This window comes from Bos indicus x Bos taurus, chromosome 7 (genome assembly GCF_003369695.1).
Source record: "Bos indicus x Bos taurus breed Angus x Brahman F1 hybrid chromosome 7, Bos_hybrid_MaternalHap_v2.0, whole genome shotgun sequence".
In the NCBI taxonomy this organism is placed as follows: Eukaryota; Metazoa; Chordata; class Mammalia; order Artiodactyla; family Bovidae; genus Bos; species Bos indicus x Bos taurus.
In genome coordinates, this window is record NC_040082.1 from 67,334,669 (window position 1) to 67,354,662 (window position 19,994).

At 56.3% G+C, this 19,994-nt stretch overlaps 2 protein-coding genes across 3 annotated transcripts; one reads left to right on the top strand and one right to left on the bottom strand.

Moving 5' to 3' along the window:
• Positions 1 to 1,645: 1,645 nt before the first annotated feature.
• On the bottom strand, positions 1,646 to 6,516 carry KISS1R (KISS1 receptor). Its single transcript, XM_027546668.1, has 5 exons — positions 4,912 to 6,516; positions 4,009 to 4,133; positions 3,380 to 3,515; positions 2,888 to 3,120; positions 1,646 to 2,701 (listed from the first exon to the last, which is right to left on the bottom strand). Exons 1-5 carry the CDS (start codon positions 5,306 to 5,308, stop codon positions 2,303 to 2,305), a joined length of 1,290 nt encoding a protein of 429 aa, XP_027402469.1. The 5' UTR covers positions 5,309 to 6,516; the 3' UTR covers positions 1,646 to 2,302.
• Positions 6,517 to 9,018: 2,502 nt separating this feature from the next.
• On the top strand, positions 9,019 to 18,546 carry R3HDM4 (R3H domain containing 4). Of its 2 annotated transcripts, XM_027546669.1 has the most exons (9): positions 9,019 to 9,174; positions 9,800 to 9,871; positions 14,258 to 14,412; positions 14,785 to 14,909; positions 15,283 to 15,406; positions 15,713 to 15,798; positions 16,256 to 16,341; positions 16,423 to 16,478; positions 17,554 to 18,546. In XM_027546669.1, the coding sequence occupies exons 1-9, from the start codon at positions 9,092 to 9,094 to the stop codon at positions 17,655 to 17,657; spliced, it is 891 nt and encodes a 296-aa protein (XP_027402470.1). In that variant the 5' UTR covers positions 9,019 to 9,091; the 3' UTR covers positions 17,658 to 18,546. The 2 variants fall into 2 exon arrangements, with proteins under 2 accessions (XP_027402470.1, XP_027402471.1); XM_027546670.1 differs by lacking the exon at positions 9,800 to 9,871 and having other exon boundaries at positions 9,020 to 9,174.
• The last annotated feature ends 1,448 nt before the right edge of the window (positions 18,547 to 19,994 follow it).

Sequence of the window (19,994 nt, forward strand, 5' to 3'; positions counted from 1 at the left end):
GTGAGTGGGGGCTGCTGTCTATTGCAGTGCCTGGGCTTCTTATTGTGGTGGCTTCTCTCGTTGCAGAGCACAGGCTCTAGGGCATGTGGGCTTAGTAGTTGCTGTGCACAGGCTTAGTTGCTCCTTGGCATGTGGAATCTTCCTGGAACAGGGATCGAACCTGTGTCCCCTGCTTCAGCAGGCAGATTCTTGTCCACTGCACCACCAGGGAACTCCTTGTTTGTTTTTTTTATTCATTTTTCAGAGATAAATTCTGTATACACACCATCTCTTTTCATCACTCCCACTGTGTGCTGAACCCTGAGAACACACTGGGGACCAATCCAGATACATACCCAGCAAGTACAGCACAAGGATGTCAGAGCTGAGATGGGGCAGCCCTGGGCCCAGGTGAGGGGCCTGACCCAGCCTGCTGGAATCCAGCAGGGCTTCCTGGAGGAGGAGGCCACTGAGCTGAGACCTGATAGATGAGCAAGGGTGAGGGTGACCTGGAGCAACAAGGGACCTGCCTGTGCAAAGGCTACAGATAAGGGTCAGGACAACGTCAATGTCAGAATGGCCTCCCCTTCTCACATAACATCTCTGCACATTTGGGCTCTTTGGAGACCTAGGATGTCCCCTAATAATTTGGGGGACAGAGCCCTCCTCGAGATGGGCAGTTGTCCTTCAGGGAGACTAAGCCTGAGGCCTGCAGGAACTGACCCTAGCCCTCCCCCGTGTCCCACAGACAAATGCAGTTGAACCCACAATTAGATGGCTCTGCCCCCAACACCTTGAATCTGGTTGTGACCCTGACAGCTCCCAACAACTCCCTGCTGCAGCAGTGAGGTTGCCGGCCTTTGGACGCTGTGCAGCTCCTCCTCCAATTGGAAGTCTCTGCCCAGGAGGAAGTCTGACTTTCCCCAGACTGCCCTGCTGGGGGGAAGTCCAGGCAGCCATGGAAGCGCACTGGCTACGAGCCTGAGAGCAAAGCCTTCTCTGGCCTTCCCAGTCCAGCCACTGGGTTGGCGGCTCCACCCAATACCACCCATGGATCACAAGAACCGCCTGGCTGGGTCCACTCATCCACAGAACTGTGAGCAGTGATACACTGATGCTGGGGACTTCCCTGGTGGTCCAGTGGTTAAGACTCCCCCTTATGATGCAGGGGACATGGGTTTTATCCCTGGTCAGGGAACTAAGATACCCCATGTTTCAGAGCAACTAAGCTGTGTGCTGCAACTAAGACCTGTTGCAGCCAAATAAATTTTTTTTTTAATGACACTAGTTTTGAAAAATACACTGATGTTGCTATATGCCTCTTTATTTGGGGGTGTGTTATGTGTAGCAATAATCCTGCTTCCTTGGGTTGCTGTTCAGTCATTAAGTCATGTCTGACTCCTTGTGACCCCATGGACTGCAGCATGCCAGGCTTCCCTGTCCTTCACTGTCTCCCAGAGTTTGCTCAAATTCATGTCCATTGAGTCACTGATGCTATCTGACCATCTCATCCTCTGCCACCTTTTCCTTGTGCCTTCAATCTTTCCCAGCATCACAGTCTTTTCCAGTGTGTCAGCTCTTCACATCATATGGTCAAAGTATTGGAGTTTCAGCATCAGTCCTTCCAATAAATATTCAGGGTTAATTTCCTTTAGGATTCACTGGTTTGATCTCCTTGCTGTCCAAGGGGATTTCAAATCTTCTCCAGCACTGCAATTCGAAAGCATCAATTCTAAGGTACTCAGCCTTCTATAAAGATTGTTGCAACTCTCACATCCATACATGACTACTGCAAAAACCAGTTTTGACTATACTGACCTTTGTCTGCAAAGTGATGTCTCTACTATTTATTCAATGACACCTATGATTTTCCAGCCAGGACTCTGAACACTCATTCACAAGGTACCAAAAAGAATACCTTATTTCATCCATTTTAAGATGTACATCATGTTCACTTTTTAGTATCTCTGAAAATGGCATTTGTACAGTCTTACAATTGTACAGTCAACCACAGGGCAGCGTGTGAAAAGTCCTATTGATGCTTCCTCCAAAGTTCCAGAAAAGTCAGCATCAAAGCATCTTCAATTCAGGAAACACAGAAATAATAATTATAGCATCAACAGTGGCAAACATACAGCAGATTTGTATCAAATGTTGCAAGAGGGCAAGGCCTTTTCACTATTATGATTTTGGGCAAAAACAGAATAATAGCAGCTGCTATTTAAGCCCTCCTACTTCAGAGGGGCCCGTCTTGATCCCTTCAGAGAGGGCTCAGAGAGACACCGTGTGTTTCCTCAGAACGCACAGCATGCGCAGCCCGGGACTACCGCTGCCTGACTTCGGGGGGCCTGGCGTGGCCCAGGCGTCGCAGCTGGGTTTGGTGGACGGCCGCAGTGTCCGAGGGTCCAGGCCGCCAGGGTCGCGGGAGCGGCCTGGGAGCGCAGGGGCAGACGCGGCGGAAGGCCTGGCGGAAGTGGGAGCCCAGGAAGGCGTAGAGCAGTGGGTTCAGCGCCGAGTTGCAGTAGGACATGCAGTGTGCCCAGATCTTGAGCGCGTAGGCGGTGTAACTGCGCGGATGCCAGGCGCCGGCCGGGCCCAGCGCCTGCAGCAGCAGGAACAGCTGGATGGGGCCCCAGCAGGCAGCGAAGAGCAGGACCACGGCCGCCACCAGCCTCGAGACCTTGGCCCGCACGGCACCCGCCCGCTCCGCCATCAGCTGCCCCTGGGGAGAGAAGAGGGGGAAGAAGGAAGGCGAAGGGCCGGCTGCTACACCCCTCCTCGGGCGCTCCCCTTCTTGACTTTCTCGAATTACGCCCCCCCCCCCCCCACCGGGGCCACCCGGCCCCCCGTAGATGCGCCTCACTCCCCCCACCCTCAGCCAGACCATGCCGCTCCCCCAGCCGCGCACCTCCAGGGCGCCGCCGGCGGGCGCTGGGCGCACGGCGGCTCGGCCCAAGTGGCGCAGCATGGCCCCGTAGCAGGCACAGGTGGCGACCAGCGGCAGCAGGTAGAGCGCCAGCAGGTTGTAGAGCGCAAAGGCTCGCTCAAGGGCGCGGCTGGGGAAGGCCTCGCTGCAGTAGGTGCGCGGTCCGGACGACAGGCGATGTAGGGCGAACACCGGCGCCGACACGACAGCCGAGCCTGCATCAGGGCCCTGCTGAAGACCCTGCCCGGGGGGACGAGGGGCGCAAGAGGGCCCGGGTCTCCCCGGTGCCTCCCGGGCAGCGGGCCACTGAGCGCCTGCTAGGCGCAGGTCCACTTGGGTCCCCGCCCTCAGGGGCCCTTGCAGGAGCGCTAGTGCGCCCATTTCCCAGATGCACGATCGAGGCAGTATGAGGAGGTGAGCACAGGGACGAAGACTTGTCTCCCCCAGCCCGTGCGACCCCCACGCTGAACTCACCCACCCAGATGCCGAGGCTGACTGCCAGCGCCAGGCGGGGCGTGCGTTGGTGCAGGGCGCGCAGCGGGAACACTGTTACGTACCAGCGGTCCACGCTCATGGCGGTCAGGGTGGCGCACGTGGCCTGCACCGAGACCTGGGAAAACCGGGAGTCCGGCGTGTGGCCCCCTGCCCCGTCAGGGCCTTTCCCTGTCCGCGCCCTCCTTGCGGGTCCCCCACTGTCCAGCCACTCGGGTACAGGCAGGACCTGACCCGGGAAGGTCTCCAGGGCCCATAGTTGAAGGGGCAGGAGAAGGGGGTGCCAGAGAGGAGCCCAGGGAGGTGGAGGAGGGAGGAGCCTTCAGGGGTAGCCTGAAACCCCCAAGACTGAGACTAGGAGAGGCAGAGCCATCCTAGTAGGATCCCAATATCTGCCCCAGCCCTACGCACCCAGACCCAGTGCCCTCCCCGCCCACTTCCACACCGGGTCCCTGGCCCTCACCACGCCGTAGAGAGGCGGTTGCCGCCCCAACCCAGACTCTGCCCCGCCCACCTCCACAATCGCCCCTGGCTCGCACCAGCCTGCAGGGGGTCCGACCCCGCCCACACCCAGACTCCGCCCCCCGTCCTCCTGCCCTCAACCTGCGCACCTGCTGGATGTAGTTGAGAAACTTGCACATGAAGTCGCCCAGAACCCAGGCGGGCAGCGGGTAGAGCAGAGCGGTGAAGGGCACGCAGCACAGCAGGAACGTTAAGTCCGTGACCGCCAGGTTGGCTGCAGGCCGGGGACGCGCGGGTTCTGAATGTGGGGCGCATCGCCCTAGCCCTTCAGCGCCCTGGCCCAGCCTCCTGGGTCTCGCCTTTGTCCGAGTGACCAGCAGGGCGGCTCGGGAGGCACCCAGAGAAACCCCAGCATCCGTGGGCAGAGAAGTTGGGCGCTTCCTCTCTTTTTTATATTTCAAACACCCCTCACCCAGCACCTGCTTTGTAGCCGTTCAAACAGTAATGGGCCCTGCTCACCCCTGTAGGGACTGCAAATAGGCCCTTGCCCTCTGAGCCTCAGTTTTCTCATCTGCAAGTTGAGTGGTGCCAGCCAACAGAGAATGGAGAACACGGACTGAGTGAGCACTCACCCGGCTAGGGCACCCTCATCGCGCAAACGCATAAACTGAGCCTCTGGGGCAGTGGTTGCCAACTGGGGGCCCGCGGGCCACTCAGTCTTTCCCCCACTCCTTTTATTCATCCCACATGGTGTTACAAGAACCACATTTCAATCGTACATCTTCCTTGAGTGGCAGTGGCCAGCGCTCCATGGGCCACACTCTCCAACCTCCCTTTTAACTACTCCAGTCAAGGTGGAACTCTTCAACGCCACCTTTGGCGACCTCCAGCCTAAGGTACAGGGACAGTAGGGAAAGGACCAGGGACCCTGCAGCGGAGAAATCCTCAACTGAGAGGACCCCGACTCACCGCTAGGGGCGCCCCCCGGCCACTACGCCCTCTCGTAGACCCCCAGAATGGCCCTCCGGCACCGTGAAGCGCTGGGCGCTCACCGATGTAGAAGTTGGTCACCGTCCGCATCTGCTTGTGGCGGCAGATGACGAAGATGACCAGTGAGTTCCCTGTCAGGCCGAGCAGCATCAGCGCGCCGAAGAAAAGCGGCACCAACCAGGCGTCCATGGGCCAAGGCGCAGGGATCGCGCCGTCCGAGGTGTTGGCGCCACAGCCCGGGCAGACCGTTGTGTTGGCCGGCGCCCACCAGGACGCGTTAGGCCCAGACGCGGACAAGGGCTGCATTGCCACCCTCTTCGTCCTGACCACCCTCCGGGATTTCACCCTGCGATCGCTGCCGTGACTTTCCGGATCGCCCTCCGGGGATGCGCTACAAAGTCTGGGTCGCAGCTTTCCTGGAATCCTCAGCTGCAGCCACTGCGCGTTTATACCCCGCATCCCACCGTGCCCCGCCTTCCCGCCTCTCCTTCAGCCTCTGGCCACTCCCTCCCCTGCCTGTGCGCCCACTGTTCACCCGAGCAACACCCTGCTCCCGCATCCCGTCCTCCCCCTCCAAGGTAAGGATGAGAACACAGGAGGACTGGGGAAGGGAGTGTGGAGCAGAGCAGGGGGAGCGGTAGGCTTCCTAGAGGATGCTGTAGCCCGGGGAAGGACCCATCCTTACCCCAGGAGACTCACCAACAAGAAAAGCAGACGGACAAAGACTCAGAGACTAGGGGATGAGGCCTGTTAGAGGCCATGCCTCTGACCTTCCATGGGGCTGGGGCTCTGGGCTGGTGGTGAGGCCAGCCCTCACAGGCCCTGAGTATCATTGCTGCCAGGGTTTGTCCCAGGACACTGGGGAGCCATGGAAAGTTCAGGGTGAGGGAGGGTTGACCAGAAGCTGGTGGTCAGAAGATGCCTATTCTTTCACTAACTCAACCTTCCCAAGACTCTGATGCAAATCAGATCCCTAGGGATTGTCCACCTTCCCCCTAATGGGCAATGAACTGGCCGCTGTCTGCACTGGGGACACAGTCCCCTGTGCTGCTGGTGGTGGGAACCAGGTGGAGGGCAGTTTATCGAGAACTATGTTGATCTCCAAATCCACACTCAGAAACATATCCCAGGTAATAGCCTGTGAGGCAGGAAACAGGGCATGAAGGTGCAGAAGAAAAGATGCTGTCCTCTGTGTAAAACAAAGATTAAAAGGCGGAAAAACAATGAAGTATGCACAAAGGACATTCCTGGTTGTCTAGTGGTTAGGAATCTGCCTGCCAATTCAGGGGACACAGGTTCAATCCCTGGTCTATCTGGGAAGTTTCCATATACCAGGGGGCAACTAAGCCCACATGCTACAACTACTGAAGCCCAATCTAGAGCCTGTGCTTTGCAACAAGAGAAGCCAGCTCAATGAGTAACCTCTGCTATCTGCAACTAGAGAAAGCCTGAGTGCAGCAACGAAGATCCAGCATAGTAAAAAAATTAATTAATGTTAAAAATGCGCATGGGCACCAAAGTGTCTTAAACATCTCCAAAAGAAAGTACAATGAGCCTGGGATGGGGGCAAGGGGAACATTTCTCTGTTCACCCCTTTCATACCTTCAGCATCATGACAATGGCCTAAAAATTCAGAAAAGGGAAAAACATCCCTTTGGGGTGGTATTGGAGGGGCTTTCCCAGTGCCTCAGTGGTAAAGAATCCACCTGCAATGCAGCAGGCACAGATTTGATACCTGGGTGGAGAAGATCCCCTGGAGGAGGGCATGGCAACCTACTCCAGTATTCTTGCCTGGGGAACCCCATGGACAGAGAGACTGGCAGTCTCTCCTACAGACCGCTACAGTCCAACAGGTCACAGAGAGTTGGACATGACTGAAGTGACTAAGCACACAGAGGTGGTAATGAGGGCCAGGTTAGGATGAGGAGACCCCAGGATACTTGGAGAGGGGAGGAACTGTTCTGGGGAGGCTGCTCAGCTGTGTGGGCCTGGGAGAGCAGTGAGAAGGGGGCCGGGGCTCTGGGGGACAGCGGTGGCTCTGAGGCAGGCCAAGGATCTGGGAGGGTGTTAGGAAGGTGATGACAGGGACTTCCCTGGTTGTCCAGTGGTTAAGGCTCTGCGGTTCCACAGCAGGGGATGTAGGTTTGATCCCTGGTTGGGGATCCCAAATGCCCCACTGTGCTGCCCTCCCCCACCTCCGCCAAAAAAAAAAAAGGGGGGGGGGTGAGGAGAGGAATGAGTCAAGGGGAGAAAATAAAAGGGTGAGGACAGACTGAGTGAGGCTCAAGAATCAGGTCAAGACCCAGGTTGGCACATTTGTTGAGTGGCTGGTCATCGTGGGCTAGAGTTGGAGACCAAATATCACCCCTACATCTAGAGACCCTGCCCAAGCACTGTCCCCAGAGATCCCATTTCCCATCACCTTGATTCTTTCCCTTCTTTCCACATTTATCTACATGAGGTCATACAGTGTGTGGTTTCTTGGGTCTTGTAATAGTTCCTCCTCTTTTTTTTTTTTTTTTTTTTCTTCTCTTGCTCTTCACTTGTTCAAAAGTGTGATCATTTGTCCTGTGTAGCATCCACCAGGCTGGATCTGGGTGGGTTGCATCCCTTGCTGTCCCATGTCATGGTCTTGTGAACATGAGTGCTAAGTTGCTTCAGTTGTGTCTGATTCTTTTCGACCCTATGGACTGTAGCCCACCAGGCTCCTCTGTCCATGGGATTCTCTAGGCAAGAATACTGGAGTGGGTTGCCATTTCCCTTTCCAAGAGATCTTCCCCATGCAGGGATCAAACCTGGGTCTCTTATGTCTACCTGTGCTGGCAGGGGGGTTCTTTACCACTAGCATCACCTGGGAAAGGCCATCATGGTCCTAGTTTCCCACTTTTCTTGTGGAATGAAGGATGGATTCTAGATTCTAGAGCAACTCTAAGTTTCTGTTCTTAAACCTCCCCTGGTTACCCATTGCCCTTGGGTCAAAAGCCAGATCTGTCATTAAAGGACCACCTTTGGTCTGTCCCCTCTTCTCTACCTCTCTTCTGTCCACCACCACCCCCTTCTCCCATTATCCTGCTCTGGCTATCTGGATGCCCCAGGACCTTTACACTGACACTTCCTTCTGCCTGCTACACCCTTCTCACGTTTGCATATGCTTGTCCTCTTTCCAAAAGTCCTCTTTTCCTGATCCCACACAGGGGAAGGGGTCTGTTTGATTACCACTGGGTCTGGAGAGCTTAGCCCCTACCCCAGTCACAGTGGGAATTTGCTAAATGAATAAATTCTAAAAGGCAAAGACAGGTGCCGCCAGCTTTGTTCCTTTTTTTTTCTTTAATGTTTATTTTCTATTTATTTATTTATTTGTCTGCACCAGGTCTTAATTGAGGCAAGCAGACTCTAGTTCCCTGATCAGGGATCAAACTTGGACCCCTGCACTTGGCTGGAGGAGTCTCAGCCACAGGACCACCAGAGAAGTCCGTATTGTATCTTTCAGTTTTGTTCAGTTGCTCAGTCCTGTCCGACTCTTTGCGAACCCATGGACTGCAACATGCTAGGTTTCCCTGTCCGTCACCAATTCCCAGAGCTTGCTCAAACTCATGTCCATCGAGTCGGTGGTGCCATCCAACCGTCTCATCCTTTGTCGTCCCCTTCTCCTCCTGCCTTCAATCTTCCCAGCATCAGGGTCTTTTCCAATGAGTCAGTTCTTCGCATCAGGTGGCCAAAGTATTGGAGCTTGAGCTTCAGCATCAGTCCTTTCAACGTTGTATCTTTAGAGAAGAGTAAACTGAGGCGCTCAGCCGGGATCCGGAGGCTGCTCTTTGAAGGAGGTTCCCGGAGGGGGCTGGTGGAAGGAGAGCCCTGCTGCCGCTGGGGGGTGGGGTGGGGTGGTGTGTGGCACGGGGCACTAGGTCTGTCCAAGCATTTGAAAAGGACGTCCCCTTCCTGCCTCCCTCCCCAGGCCTCAATTTCCCCACTGTCCCCCGGGGGCAGGGGTCACAGCCCGGCAGCGGCGAGGGGGCCCCTGTGTCCCCTGGGGCTGGGGCTTCGGTGTCCCCGTCCTTGCCTCGGGGCTGGGTGTCCCCGGCCCGCCGCCGGGGCCTGGCCGGGACGTGGCCGGGCCTCCGCCCGGCGTGTCCAGCCTCCAGGCTCCGCCTTAGCCCGCCTCCGGGCGCCCGTCACTTCCTGCCGGGCCCAGAGAAGGCCCTGCCGGGCGGCGGCGGCAGCAGCGGCGGCGGAATCCAAGCTATGGTCGTTCTGGAGAACCCTGAGGCCGGTCCCGAGGAAGCAGCGGCGGCGGCGAGGGTCGTCCCGGGCGGGCGGCGGACGCTGTGAGCGCTGCTTGGGGGCGGGCAGGGCGCGCTTCCGGGGCCCCCACCCCTTACCCATCGCGGGCGGCAGCCCCCGCCCCGCCCCTTTTCCTGGGGGTACCCCACTCGAGTGGAGCTAGGTGGCGAGGGGCTTTGTTGTTACAGGGTGTTCCTGGGGAAACCCCATCCCCGTCACGCCTGGGTACTTGCCAGAGTGCAGGGGCGCACCCCCGCGTCCGCATTTGCGGAGCCCCGGGCGCTGGAGTCCCGGAGCCTCGGGGGTCCCAGGCGCCGAATAGCCGGCTCCGGGGAGGCGCTGCCGCTGCGCGCGATGTACCCGTCACCGCGCTGGTGGTGATCTGGAGTTTTCCCACTAGCAGCTGTTCGTGTCTCCAAGCTGGGGATTCACCCAGCACCGGTCCTGGGTACCCGTCGGGGTTGTCTGCCCCCAACTTCCAGGCGGACGCGCTCTTTGTTTTTCTCCGGGTGAACACCCAGAAGAAAGGGGGTCTTACACAGCCGGTTAACACGAGGCTGTGTCCTGGGATGTAGACTGGAAGCGGGTGGACGACCCCATATGGGTACCCACCCACCCCCGGGGTTGGGGGGCGTCGTAGGTTTCTTCCTAACCCGAGTATTTATGCAGAAATCCCCGCGGTCCACCCTGGTTGCTTGTTCCGTTTCTGCTCCTTCATGGGCGTCCAAGCGGCCTGGGCAGGTTAGTACCCGCTGTTGTGCCTCGGTCTCCCCATCTGTAAAATGGAACAACGGGCCCCATCTCAGAGTGGCTGGGGTCGGTGACCCTGCGGTTGGAGGTACCCAGAAAAGTGGACCATCTGTTCTTTGATAATTATCTTAAATAGCATACTATTGTAGGTGTCTTAAAATAATTTTATCATTTTGGTATTTTATGATTGCTTTATTGTATTTTTTATTTGGTGTTATTACTTCCACCCTGCTATTTACCCAGAAGGTATACCGGTGTCTATAGATGTGGTTATTTACCCCCTTTTAAAGGGCCTTAACCACCCAAAGTGGGTAATTTACCTGACAGCAGAGTCCCTCTGACCTGTCCCCACCCTCCTCACCTCTGTGTCCTGGGTGGGGTGGTGGTTTGCTCCCCAGTCAGCCCCACCCCAACCTGAGTCACCTCCGCTCTGAGCCCTCCTTGGTTTCCTGCTGGGGAAGTAGGTTCCTCTCTGGCCTGTCCCTGGGGGAGGGGCTGGTGCCTGAGAAGGTGTATTTTTGCCCAGGGGAGGGGATGTCAAAGGCCAGTCTCAAAACTGGGGAGCAGAGTTGGGGGAGGCAAAGGAGCCTGTCTGTCCTCCCCGGGGCCAACCTGGCTTAGCAGCTGTTCCCACCGTCAGGCCCGTCCATCCCTGTTGGATGTTGGCCCCTGCCAGGTGTAGACTTTTCCCCGAGGCCTGCCTGGTCTAGGAAACCTCAGGTGCCTGTCTGTGTGGTCAGTTTCCCCGTCTGTAAAGTGGTCTCTTTGGGTGGCCAGGGAAGCTGGCCACCCAAATGAACTGGCACTTGGGTGAGTATAAACAGAAGTTCAGGTATTCATTCAACAAATAGCTCTTGAGAACCTGCTGGGGGCCAGGTGCTGAGGGCCCAGCAGGGGTAGAGAGGGACCCTGTCCTTATCATTTGGGGTTAGTGAAGGAGGTGAGAACCAGGAGTAAACAAGTGTGAGGGCCAGCTGGTTGCCGATGCCAACTGGTGAAGCCGGAAACGGGGCTGATTGGGCCAGCTTGGGGGCGGGGTGGTTACCAGGAAGGTAACTTCTGAGCCTAGACTGGGAACCAGGAAAAGGTTGCTTCAGGCAGGAGGCTAAGCACATGCAAAGGCCCTGAGGTGGGTTTAAAATGCAGTAAAAGGACTCAGTGCCTGGAGCAGAGGGAGTGAAAGGGAGAGACAGGGTGGGGCATGGATGCCCTGCTATCAGCCCCAAGGCTCCTGATGGAAGGTGCTGGGATCCTAGAGAGCAGCAAGGCCCAGGAGCCCAGTGGGACCAGGCAAGTGCACTGCCAGGCCAGGGAGGGGCTGAGCCTTGCCTTGAGGGTGCTGGGGAGCCACAGGTAGTGGTGGAGCAGGGCAGGGAGCAGTTGGATCTTAGCACAGTGGGGTGTGGTCTGAGGGGCCCACCAGACCTGAGTTTGAGCCCCTGGCCCCACTGTGGCCCCAGAGGGAAGCAGAGGCTGGTGGCTTGGGAGTGGTCCTGCTCAGACCAGGTTCCAACCCTGGTTCCACGTTGGGTCCTGAGGTAACAGGGAGCCTCACACCCCAAGGGCCTGAGCTCTCCCTGAGCCCTGCCCAGCTCTAATGTTCCCAACAGCTCCCCGCCGGATGTGGTCTTGTTATCAGCCCTACCAGGCACCATCCTGGCATGCGTCCAGCTGCTGGGGTGGAGACCCAGGTTTCAGAGCCCTGAGGAGGCCACGGCTGAATCTGGAGCTTGGGGTGTTGGTGCCTGGGCCTCGGGAAGGTCACATCCAGCCTCAGAGTCATTGGCTATGTGCTGACTTGACTTGCCCCATCCTCTCCTAGCTGCCCTCTTTGCAGCTGTGGGATCTTGGGATAAAGACTTTGCTCCTTGGTTTGCAAATCTGAATAAAGGGTGTCTTGTCTGGACAGTAGTATTTGGCTCCTATTGTGACAGTGATTGATTAACTAAGGACTGTCACTTAACCAGGAATGTTGCTGTGATCAATCTTGTGGCTCAGGGGGTGAGCTCCCAGTCATAGGAGGAAACCAAGCAGAGGTGTGTGTCCTGGTTTCTCTTGGCTCTGAGTGCCCCTCCTGGACTGGCAGGGAGCCATTCTTATCCTCTTTGCAGAGAGAGACCTGAGGCTCTGGGTCATATCATTAAGTAGCATAGCTGGGATTAAAGCTCAAGGCTGAGATACCAGGCTTGACCCCTGCCTCTGCCTGCATGCTAGTCTCCTATTTTGCTTTTCTTATTGGCTGCTCAGTGCTTCTTGTGGGATCTTAGTTCCCTGACCAGGGACTGAATCCAGGCCCCAGTAGTGAAAGTATGTGAATCCTATCCGCTGATTGTGTGTCTCCACTGATGGGTACTTATGCCAGATTAATTTATCAATCAGCTAATTCTCCATAGATTTTTGCCTAACATATAGTATCATCCATGAAGTCTGCCCCACTCCAATCTCAGGAGACAGGGCTGGGGCTCATCAGCCTGTTTGCTTCCTGATCAAGATGTAACAACCTTTCTGTCCAGGGCAAAAACTTAACGCTGGGGACTCTGTTTTGTTCAGTGGCTAAACTGTGTCCGACTCTTTGCGACCCTATCTATGTATGGCCACATGCCAGTCTTCCCCGTCCTTCACTATCTCCCGGAATTTCCTCAAACTCATGTCCATTGAGTCAGTGGTGCCATCCAACCATCTCATCCTCTGCGCCCCCTTCTCCTGCCCTCAATCTTCCCCAGATCAGGGTCTTTTCCAGTGAGAAAGCTCTTCACATAAAGTGGCCAAAGTATTGGAGCTTCAGCTTCACCATCAGTCCTTCCAGTGAATATTCAGGGTTGATTTCCTTTAGGACTGACTGGTTTGATCTCTTTGCAGTCCAGGGGACTCTGAAGAGTCTTCTCCAAGGCCACAATTCGAAAGCATCAGTTCTTCAGTGCTCAGCCTTCTTTATGGTCCAACTGTCAAACATCCATGCATGACTACTAGAAAAACCATGGCTTTGACTATACAGGCCTTTGTTGGCAAAGTGATGTCTTTGCTTTTTAATATGCTGGCTAGGTTTGTCATAGCTTTCCTTTCAAGGACTTATATATGTATAAGCCTTAATAAGCATGGCCTTCACTCCTAACCTCTTTGAGGCACCTTGTTTCATATCCTAGGGCTTCATGGCATTTTCTAGCAGCTGTTTGTGCATGAGGACTCACACTGCTGTTTTTAATTTGTGTCTTGGGATCACCCAAACACCAGGAAAGTTTGGGTGAAATTCTGGACTCTGGGTTCTACTCAGTCTTGGAATCATGGAGTTTTGTTGGAGACCTGATTGGGTGATTATTTTCTGAGCACCTGCTGTATGCCAGACCGGGGTGCACTGGACACCAGACCCTACCTGTGCCTGGAGGTCATGGTGGGTTTTAGGCAGGGAGGTAGGAGTTGTGGCCATCAGGAGAAGAAAGCAGTGAGGGGCTGGGGAGGTTTGAACAGAAGGCAAAAGGAGATGGGAGTGACAAGCGAGGAGCCTGGGGCACGGGAATCCACTGGGGTGGGGGACAGCCAGCACAGAGCGGGTGCCTGGTGGGCTAGGGCAAGGAGGAAGGGGGAGTTCTGGCACCCGAGACCCTCCGAAGCTCAGAATCTACCATCAGCCTCTCAGCATGAGGGTTTCTGAGACTGATGGGACCCTCCTCTCAGCCCATAGTCAGGGGCTGATCATGACAGCTCTGCAGCTTCTTACCAGGAAGTTTCCATTCAATTCCTGCCCCCTCCCTCCCTCAAAGCCACCTACTGCCTAGCCCTCAGGTCCCCAGTGGGAGGCCTGCCATTTCCATTTCCAGGATTAGTACCTGTGCTCACAGGGGGCCACTCTGCCTGCTTCCCCCATCCAGGCCTTGAGCACATAGCAGGGGGGCTCTGGGGGCACAAGGCAGGTGGGTTCAGGTAGCGCCTTAGCTTCTGGGGGCTGTTTTCTGGTTTACCTGCTGTCAGAGGCTGGGGGTTGGGGGGGCAGGTAGGAATGCATCATCAAATTAAATCTCTTGAGAAACTCCCAGAGGAAGGAGACGCGGGCCTCACTGGCTTGCAGCTCAAACCTGGAAGCCCAGGAGCACAGGGAGCAGCTTCCTCAGCCCCCTCACTGCCCCCACCAATGTGTGGCTTCCCTTCAGTGAGCCTTGGTTTACTCATCTGTCCTCAGTGGTATCTGCCTCCTGAGCGATGTGGCACAGTGACATTCTAAGGGTCCAGGGCTCCATGTGCAATGGGGGTGAGCTTCCCACTGCAGAGGGAAACCAAGCTGGGGTTGGCTGTGAGAGAGTGGTGATGGTAGGGTTCTTCCTGGGGGTCCTGGCCTGTTTTGGCCCTGAGGACTGGCCCCCCAACCCCAAACCCGACCCACAGGCCCCTTCCGGGCTGCCTGCCCGCTCTAGCCAGCTCCCAGGTGAAGAGGCTGTCGGCCTCCCGGCGGAAGCAGCACTTCATCAACCAGGCTGTGCGGAACTCAGACCTCGTGCCCAAGGCCAAGGGGCGGAAGAGCCTCCAGCGCCTGGAGAACAGTGAGCAGGGGTCGAAGGGCGCCTCCTGGGGGCTCCTAGGCCTCAGACAGCAATGGCGTGCATGTTCTGTTATCTGAGCCTGGCCCTGAGCTGGACAATGTGAGGAAGCTCTGGGCATTGGAGCTGGGGCCGTAAAGGTGGTGTAGGAATTCAACAAGCCAAGCCAGGGCGATGTAGGAGGAGTTCTGGAGGCTGGATGGTTCCTGTGTCTTCTGGGAAAGACAGCTGGAGTGTGGAGGAGGGGAGGCTGGTGTGAGCCGGAGAGTAAAGGCCCTAAATATAGAAGTGGGGTGGATGGGAGGAAACATGGGCCTCTGGACCCCATGAAGCCTGGGGTGACCCCCAGCCCAGAGACTGTTTGTTTCCATTTAGCACAGTACCTCCTGACCCTGCTGGAGACAGATGGAGCAACACCTGGCCCAGAGGATGGGGACCTGGCACCCCCCGCGGCACCTGGCATCTTTGCAGAAGCCTGCAGCAATGAGACCTATGTGGAGGTGGGGCCCCATGTCCTGCCTGGCTCCCCACTCCCCCAAACCACCAGCACTGCCTGCACTGAACCCTCTCTGGTTCCTTGATGAACGTCCCTGGGTCTCCCTCAAGAGGCCAGCAACCCCTCCACCCCAAAACCTTCCAGCACCTGAGGTTCGTTTGCTTACCTTGGAATTACTGACAGAATTGGGGATATATTTGGTCCATACTGACACCCCCCAACACAGATGATCCACAAACTGTTGACCCAGTGGTCAAATGTGTCCACGAGGAGTAATTCCGTGCGCTTGTGGCCCCACCATGTGCATTGGCCAAATAGGGTAACTGAGGCTTGAGAGTGCACAGTTATCAGTCAGGGCCTGCCTGCCTCTCTTCCAGATCTGGAACGACTTCATGAACCGCTCAGGGGAGGAGCAGGAGCGTGTTCTCCGCTACCTGGAGGATGAGGGCAAGAGCAAGGCGCGGAGGAGGGGGCCTACCCGCGGGGAAGACCGGCGGAGAGGTGGGTCTGGATTTAGGGTGCAAGTGGCAGTCAGAGGCATGATGGGTGCGTGGCCTGGGGGGGAGGGGTGTCAGAGGGTGGGGGCGTGGCCTAGGGTGAGAGGGTGGGGCCAGGGCAGGCAGGGAGGAGCCTGGTGTGGGGGTGGGACCAGAACAAGTCGGGGTGGAGTCTGATATATAGGTGGGGCTTGGTAGATGGGAGGACCCCGGTGTGAGCCGGGCCAGTGTGGGTGGGGTGGAGTCTCGTGTGTGGGTGGGGCTTGGGGCTCTGCTCCCTCATCTGCCTCCACTGCTCGGACTCTCGCAGAGGACCCGGCCTATACGCCCCGGGAGTGCTTCCAGCGCATCAGCAGGCGTCTGCGAGCTGTCCTCAAGCGGAGCCGTATTCCCATGGTGAGTACCAGGCCCCGGCCTTGTACTCTCTTGCCTCTCTTTGTCTTTGGTCTTTCTTGAAGGCCTTTTTTCTCAGCTTCTTAATTGGGGGCTGCCTTGAGGGGAGACCAGAAACCCAGTGAACGGGGTGTGATGGAGAAGATGGGCAGGATACAGACCAGTGTGATCAGAGTGCAGGACTCAGGGCTGGTTTAGGGCTCTCCTTGAGGGTGGGAGCGTCAGGGGCAAGGAAATTGGGTACTAAAGGATGTGTAGGAGTTCACCAGGCAGAAGGCTGAGACATTCAAAAGTGTGGATATGTCTAAGTGCCTGGTATCCTTGGAAACGGTTAAGTAGCTTCATGTAGTGAGTCAGAGGCCACATTTGAACCCAAGGCTTTGGGCTCCAGAGGCTGGCATGGATTTGGGGGGCCAGGGTGCCATAGTTGGCCTGACTGCTGGACCTGTCTCTCCTACAGGAAACACTGGAGACCTGGGAGGAGCGGCTGCTGAGGTTTTTCTCTGTGTCCCCCCAGGCCGTGTACACGGCCATGCTGGACAACAGGTGAATATGTGGGGGCAGGTGCAGTGGGCACCCCCCTCCCACGGTGCCAAGCTCAGGCCATTCACCACCCATTCTCTGCAGCTTTGAGAGGCTCCTGCTTCACGCCATCTGCCAGTACATGGATCTCATCTCAGCCAGTAAGTACCTGGTGGCCCCTGGGCCCCAGTTAGCTGATTCTGTCCTGGGGAAACTGAGGCTGGGCTTACTGGAGTCTGTTCACCCAGCAGTAGGCATCAGGGGAGGAGGGACCTCATGAGCACAAAGGTAACAGGGGGATGCTGCCTTAATTCAACAGCAGCTCCTGTACCTCTGTCCCCATGATGGATGATGCTGTGGACACAGACAAGCCTCTGTCTGCATCTTCAGGGGCCTGATGAAATGAGGGGACCCCAGTGTCTGTAGAGTTCTCACTTAGCTGTAGCCCACCTCCACAGTGCCACAAGTGTGACTTTTGGCAAGTCTCCCCTCCAGGGGCCAGCACCCCCTTTTTCAGTGTGGAGGCTCTTGGGACAAAGTCCCCCCAGGGAGAGTCCTTGCAGGCCCTTCGTGGCCCTTGGCATCCCATCCATACTCTCCAGGCCTATATGTCTCCTGCCCAGAGTTGCAGAGGAGACAGTTTCCATGGCAACCCCAAGATGATTCCTCTCAGGATGGCTCTGAGGGAGGTGTAGCTCCCACACTTGCTTTTGTTCCCACTGACTTGGTATGGAGGGGCTGGCTGGGGGTGCTTCTCTGCCAGAGTAGGACCCTGGCCTGAACATAGGAGAACAGCCCTGGAATATGGGGATCAAGGGAGAGGGAACAGCCAGGGCAGAGGCTGGGAGGTGGGCCTAGCTTGGGTTATGTACCTCTATATTCAGGTTTTGGGGTGACACGAGTTGGGAAAAGGGAGGTCAGTGGGGACTGAGTCACCCAGGGCCTGGAGTGTCCTCTGAGGGGGTGGGAGACCAAAGGGGCAGGACCCTCGTTTAGTCCCCTTGACACTGGGCCAGTGTGTCTCAGTAGTACATCTGGGTGCCATTAGGACACGGGATAAGTAATGGGAGAGGGAAGGCAGGCTGGAAGTAGGAGCTGCTGAATACACTGCCCTGGGACCTGGGGGTGGGGCAACCTAACTCACCCGGGAACCCTCCCTCAGGGTGGGCGGAGGGCTCGGTCTCTGGGTGTCAGCACCCTCGCCTTTCTTCCCGATCTTACCTGTCTCCGCTGCAGGCGCCGACCTGGAGGGCAAGCGGCAGATGAAGGTCAGCAATCGCCACCTGGATTTCCTGCCGCCAGGGCTGCTCCTGTCCGCCTACCTGGAGCAGCGCAGCTGATGGCGGCCCCACCCCCATCCCCAACCCCAGCGCCAAGACCTCCAGTACCATCCGCTCAAATATCTTTTATTATTTTTAGAATTCTGCCTTGGAAATGTGCTCTTCCCCTTGGGGTGGCCCCCGCCCCCTCCCCGCCCAGCTTTCCAGATTAAAGCTGGCAGCTGGGCTGCCTGAGCTATCCGCCTCCGGGCTCTGACTGGGGAGGAGGCACCCGGCCTGGTCACTTCCCTGCCACTTCCTCGGTGGGCGATTTTGGCCCCGTGTGATGCTCAAGTGAGGAGGGAGAGGCTGGGTTTTTATCATTCTTAATGAATTTGGCATGATTTGTTGTGGATTTTTACATATCCCTTTTGAGAAGAAAAAAAACCAAAAACTCACCCCAAGTGATAAATCGGGGGGCTTCATTCCAGTCCCTGCTTGACCCTCTCCCAGTTTTTGGCTTGGGTCTCTGGGGCTGCGCCCCTCTTCGCAGGAGTGTAACATTTTTGTGTATGTGTGTGTGCGTGCTCGAGCCTGTGTGTTCCCGGTGACCCAGGACAGGAGCTTCATCTTAAAAAATGTGTCACCCTCTTTGGAGAATGTGTGTTGCCTTCCTGGTGCCCTTTGGTTGCCCTTAGGGCCCCATCTGCTCTACACACCCCTCTCCCATTGTACTGGGGACGTGGGACTTCCAGACAGAAGCCTCCACCCTCAGACTGTCCTCTTCCCCTCTCTGTGTCCTCCGCCCCCAGCCTGGCTCTGAGGTGTCCTCCTGCTGGTCACCCTGGCCTGGCACAGGAGCGCAGGGCTGGGAGACTGCCCCACTCTCTCCCTCCCACAACCCCCGTGGTTGTGGCTAGTTGTGCTTTGGGAAAAGCAGAGTGTTCAATAAATTTCTGGTGCTCTGGTCTCTTGCTGTGGTTTTCCCTTGGGGCAGGGCTGGGGATGCTCCAGGCACTCACGATGCCCTTGGGTCCTGGTCATTGAGGGATGCAGGCCTAAGGAGAAGGCTAGTGCTGAGTGAGACCCCAGGTGGAGGCAGGTGTGTGTGAAGACTCTGCCAGGAGATCCTGGCTCTTGGCTATGCTGCCCTGGCTGGTCCTCTCCTGGGTGCCCAGGCTGAAACCCTAACTCTTCCACCTGCCACCTGTGTGACCTCCAAAGAGGTCACTTGTGTGAGCTTCCCGAGTGGCTGAACACAATACACCACACTGCAGTTTAAAAACCACAGGAATTTGAGGGACTTCTCTGGTGCTTTAGTGGCTAGGACAGCACTCCCAATGGAGGGGGCCTGGGAACGATCCCTGGTCAGGGAAATAGATTGTGCATGCTGCAACTAAGACCTGGCAAAAAAACAAAACAGGAATTTATTGGCACCCAGTTCTAGAGTCAGAAGTCCAAGATCAAGGTGTCCCAGTGTCCTACTCCCTCTGGAGGCTCCAGGGGAAGGTCCAGTCCCTGCCTCTTCCAGCTTCTAGGGGCTCCAGCCTCCCTTGGCTTGTGACCACATCCTTCAAGCCTCTGATTCTGTCTTCATATGGCTTCCTCCCCCATGTTTTCCATCTGTGTGTGTCTGGGACTGGCTGTGTGTCCTGCAGGGCCCCTTAGCCTGAGTTTTCTGCTGTTCCCATGGAGCCACACCAGAGCTCCCTGCTTTCCATGGGGATCCTTGCTACTGACCTCTGCTGATCTCCAAGTGTCTGAAGGTGGAGTATCCATGTTAACTACTGAAAATTCTCCAGGAGAGATTTTTCTCTTTCACCCTGTGTATTCAGTATTTATTTAGCCAATTCTATCAGTACGGATGCCTGGGCATTTACTTTTTAGTTTGTGTTGTGATCTAATATTCCTTTTTCTTGCTTAGAGTGTTCAAGATTTGGCTTCTGGGAGCCCCTTCAATGGCTTGTGTACAGGTCTCAGTGAGGCACCCCTATATTTATTTATTTGAGAAACGGCCTTACTTTCTGCTGCTACAAGATGCACAGGGCTTCTTGGTATATTCCTGCTTTATCCTGGTTTGGTGGTGGTTTAGTCGCTAAGTCGTGTCTTGCTACCCCGTGGGCTGTAGCCCGCCAGGCTCCTCTGTCCATGGGATTTTCCAGGAAAGGATACTGGAGTGGATTGCCATTTCCTTCTCCAGGGGATCTTCCCGACCCAGGGAATCAAACCCAGGTCTTATGCATTGCAGGCAGATTCTTTACCGACTGAGCTACAAGGGTGTCTTCTATTTTAACAGGCATTGAAAAAGTTTTACATGTAGATACTAAATAATGGAACTCCCAAGGGCTTGTTAGGAGGACACAAAGAAATATTAATACTCGAATAACCAGCTTGAAGCTTCCCCACCTGCCAAGGGCA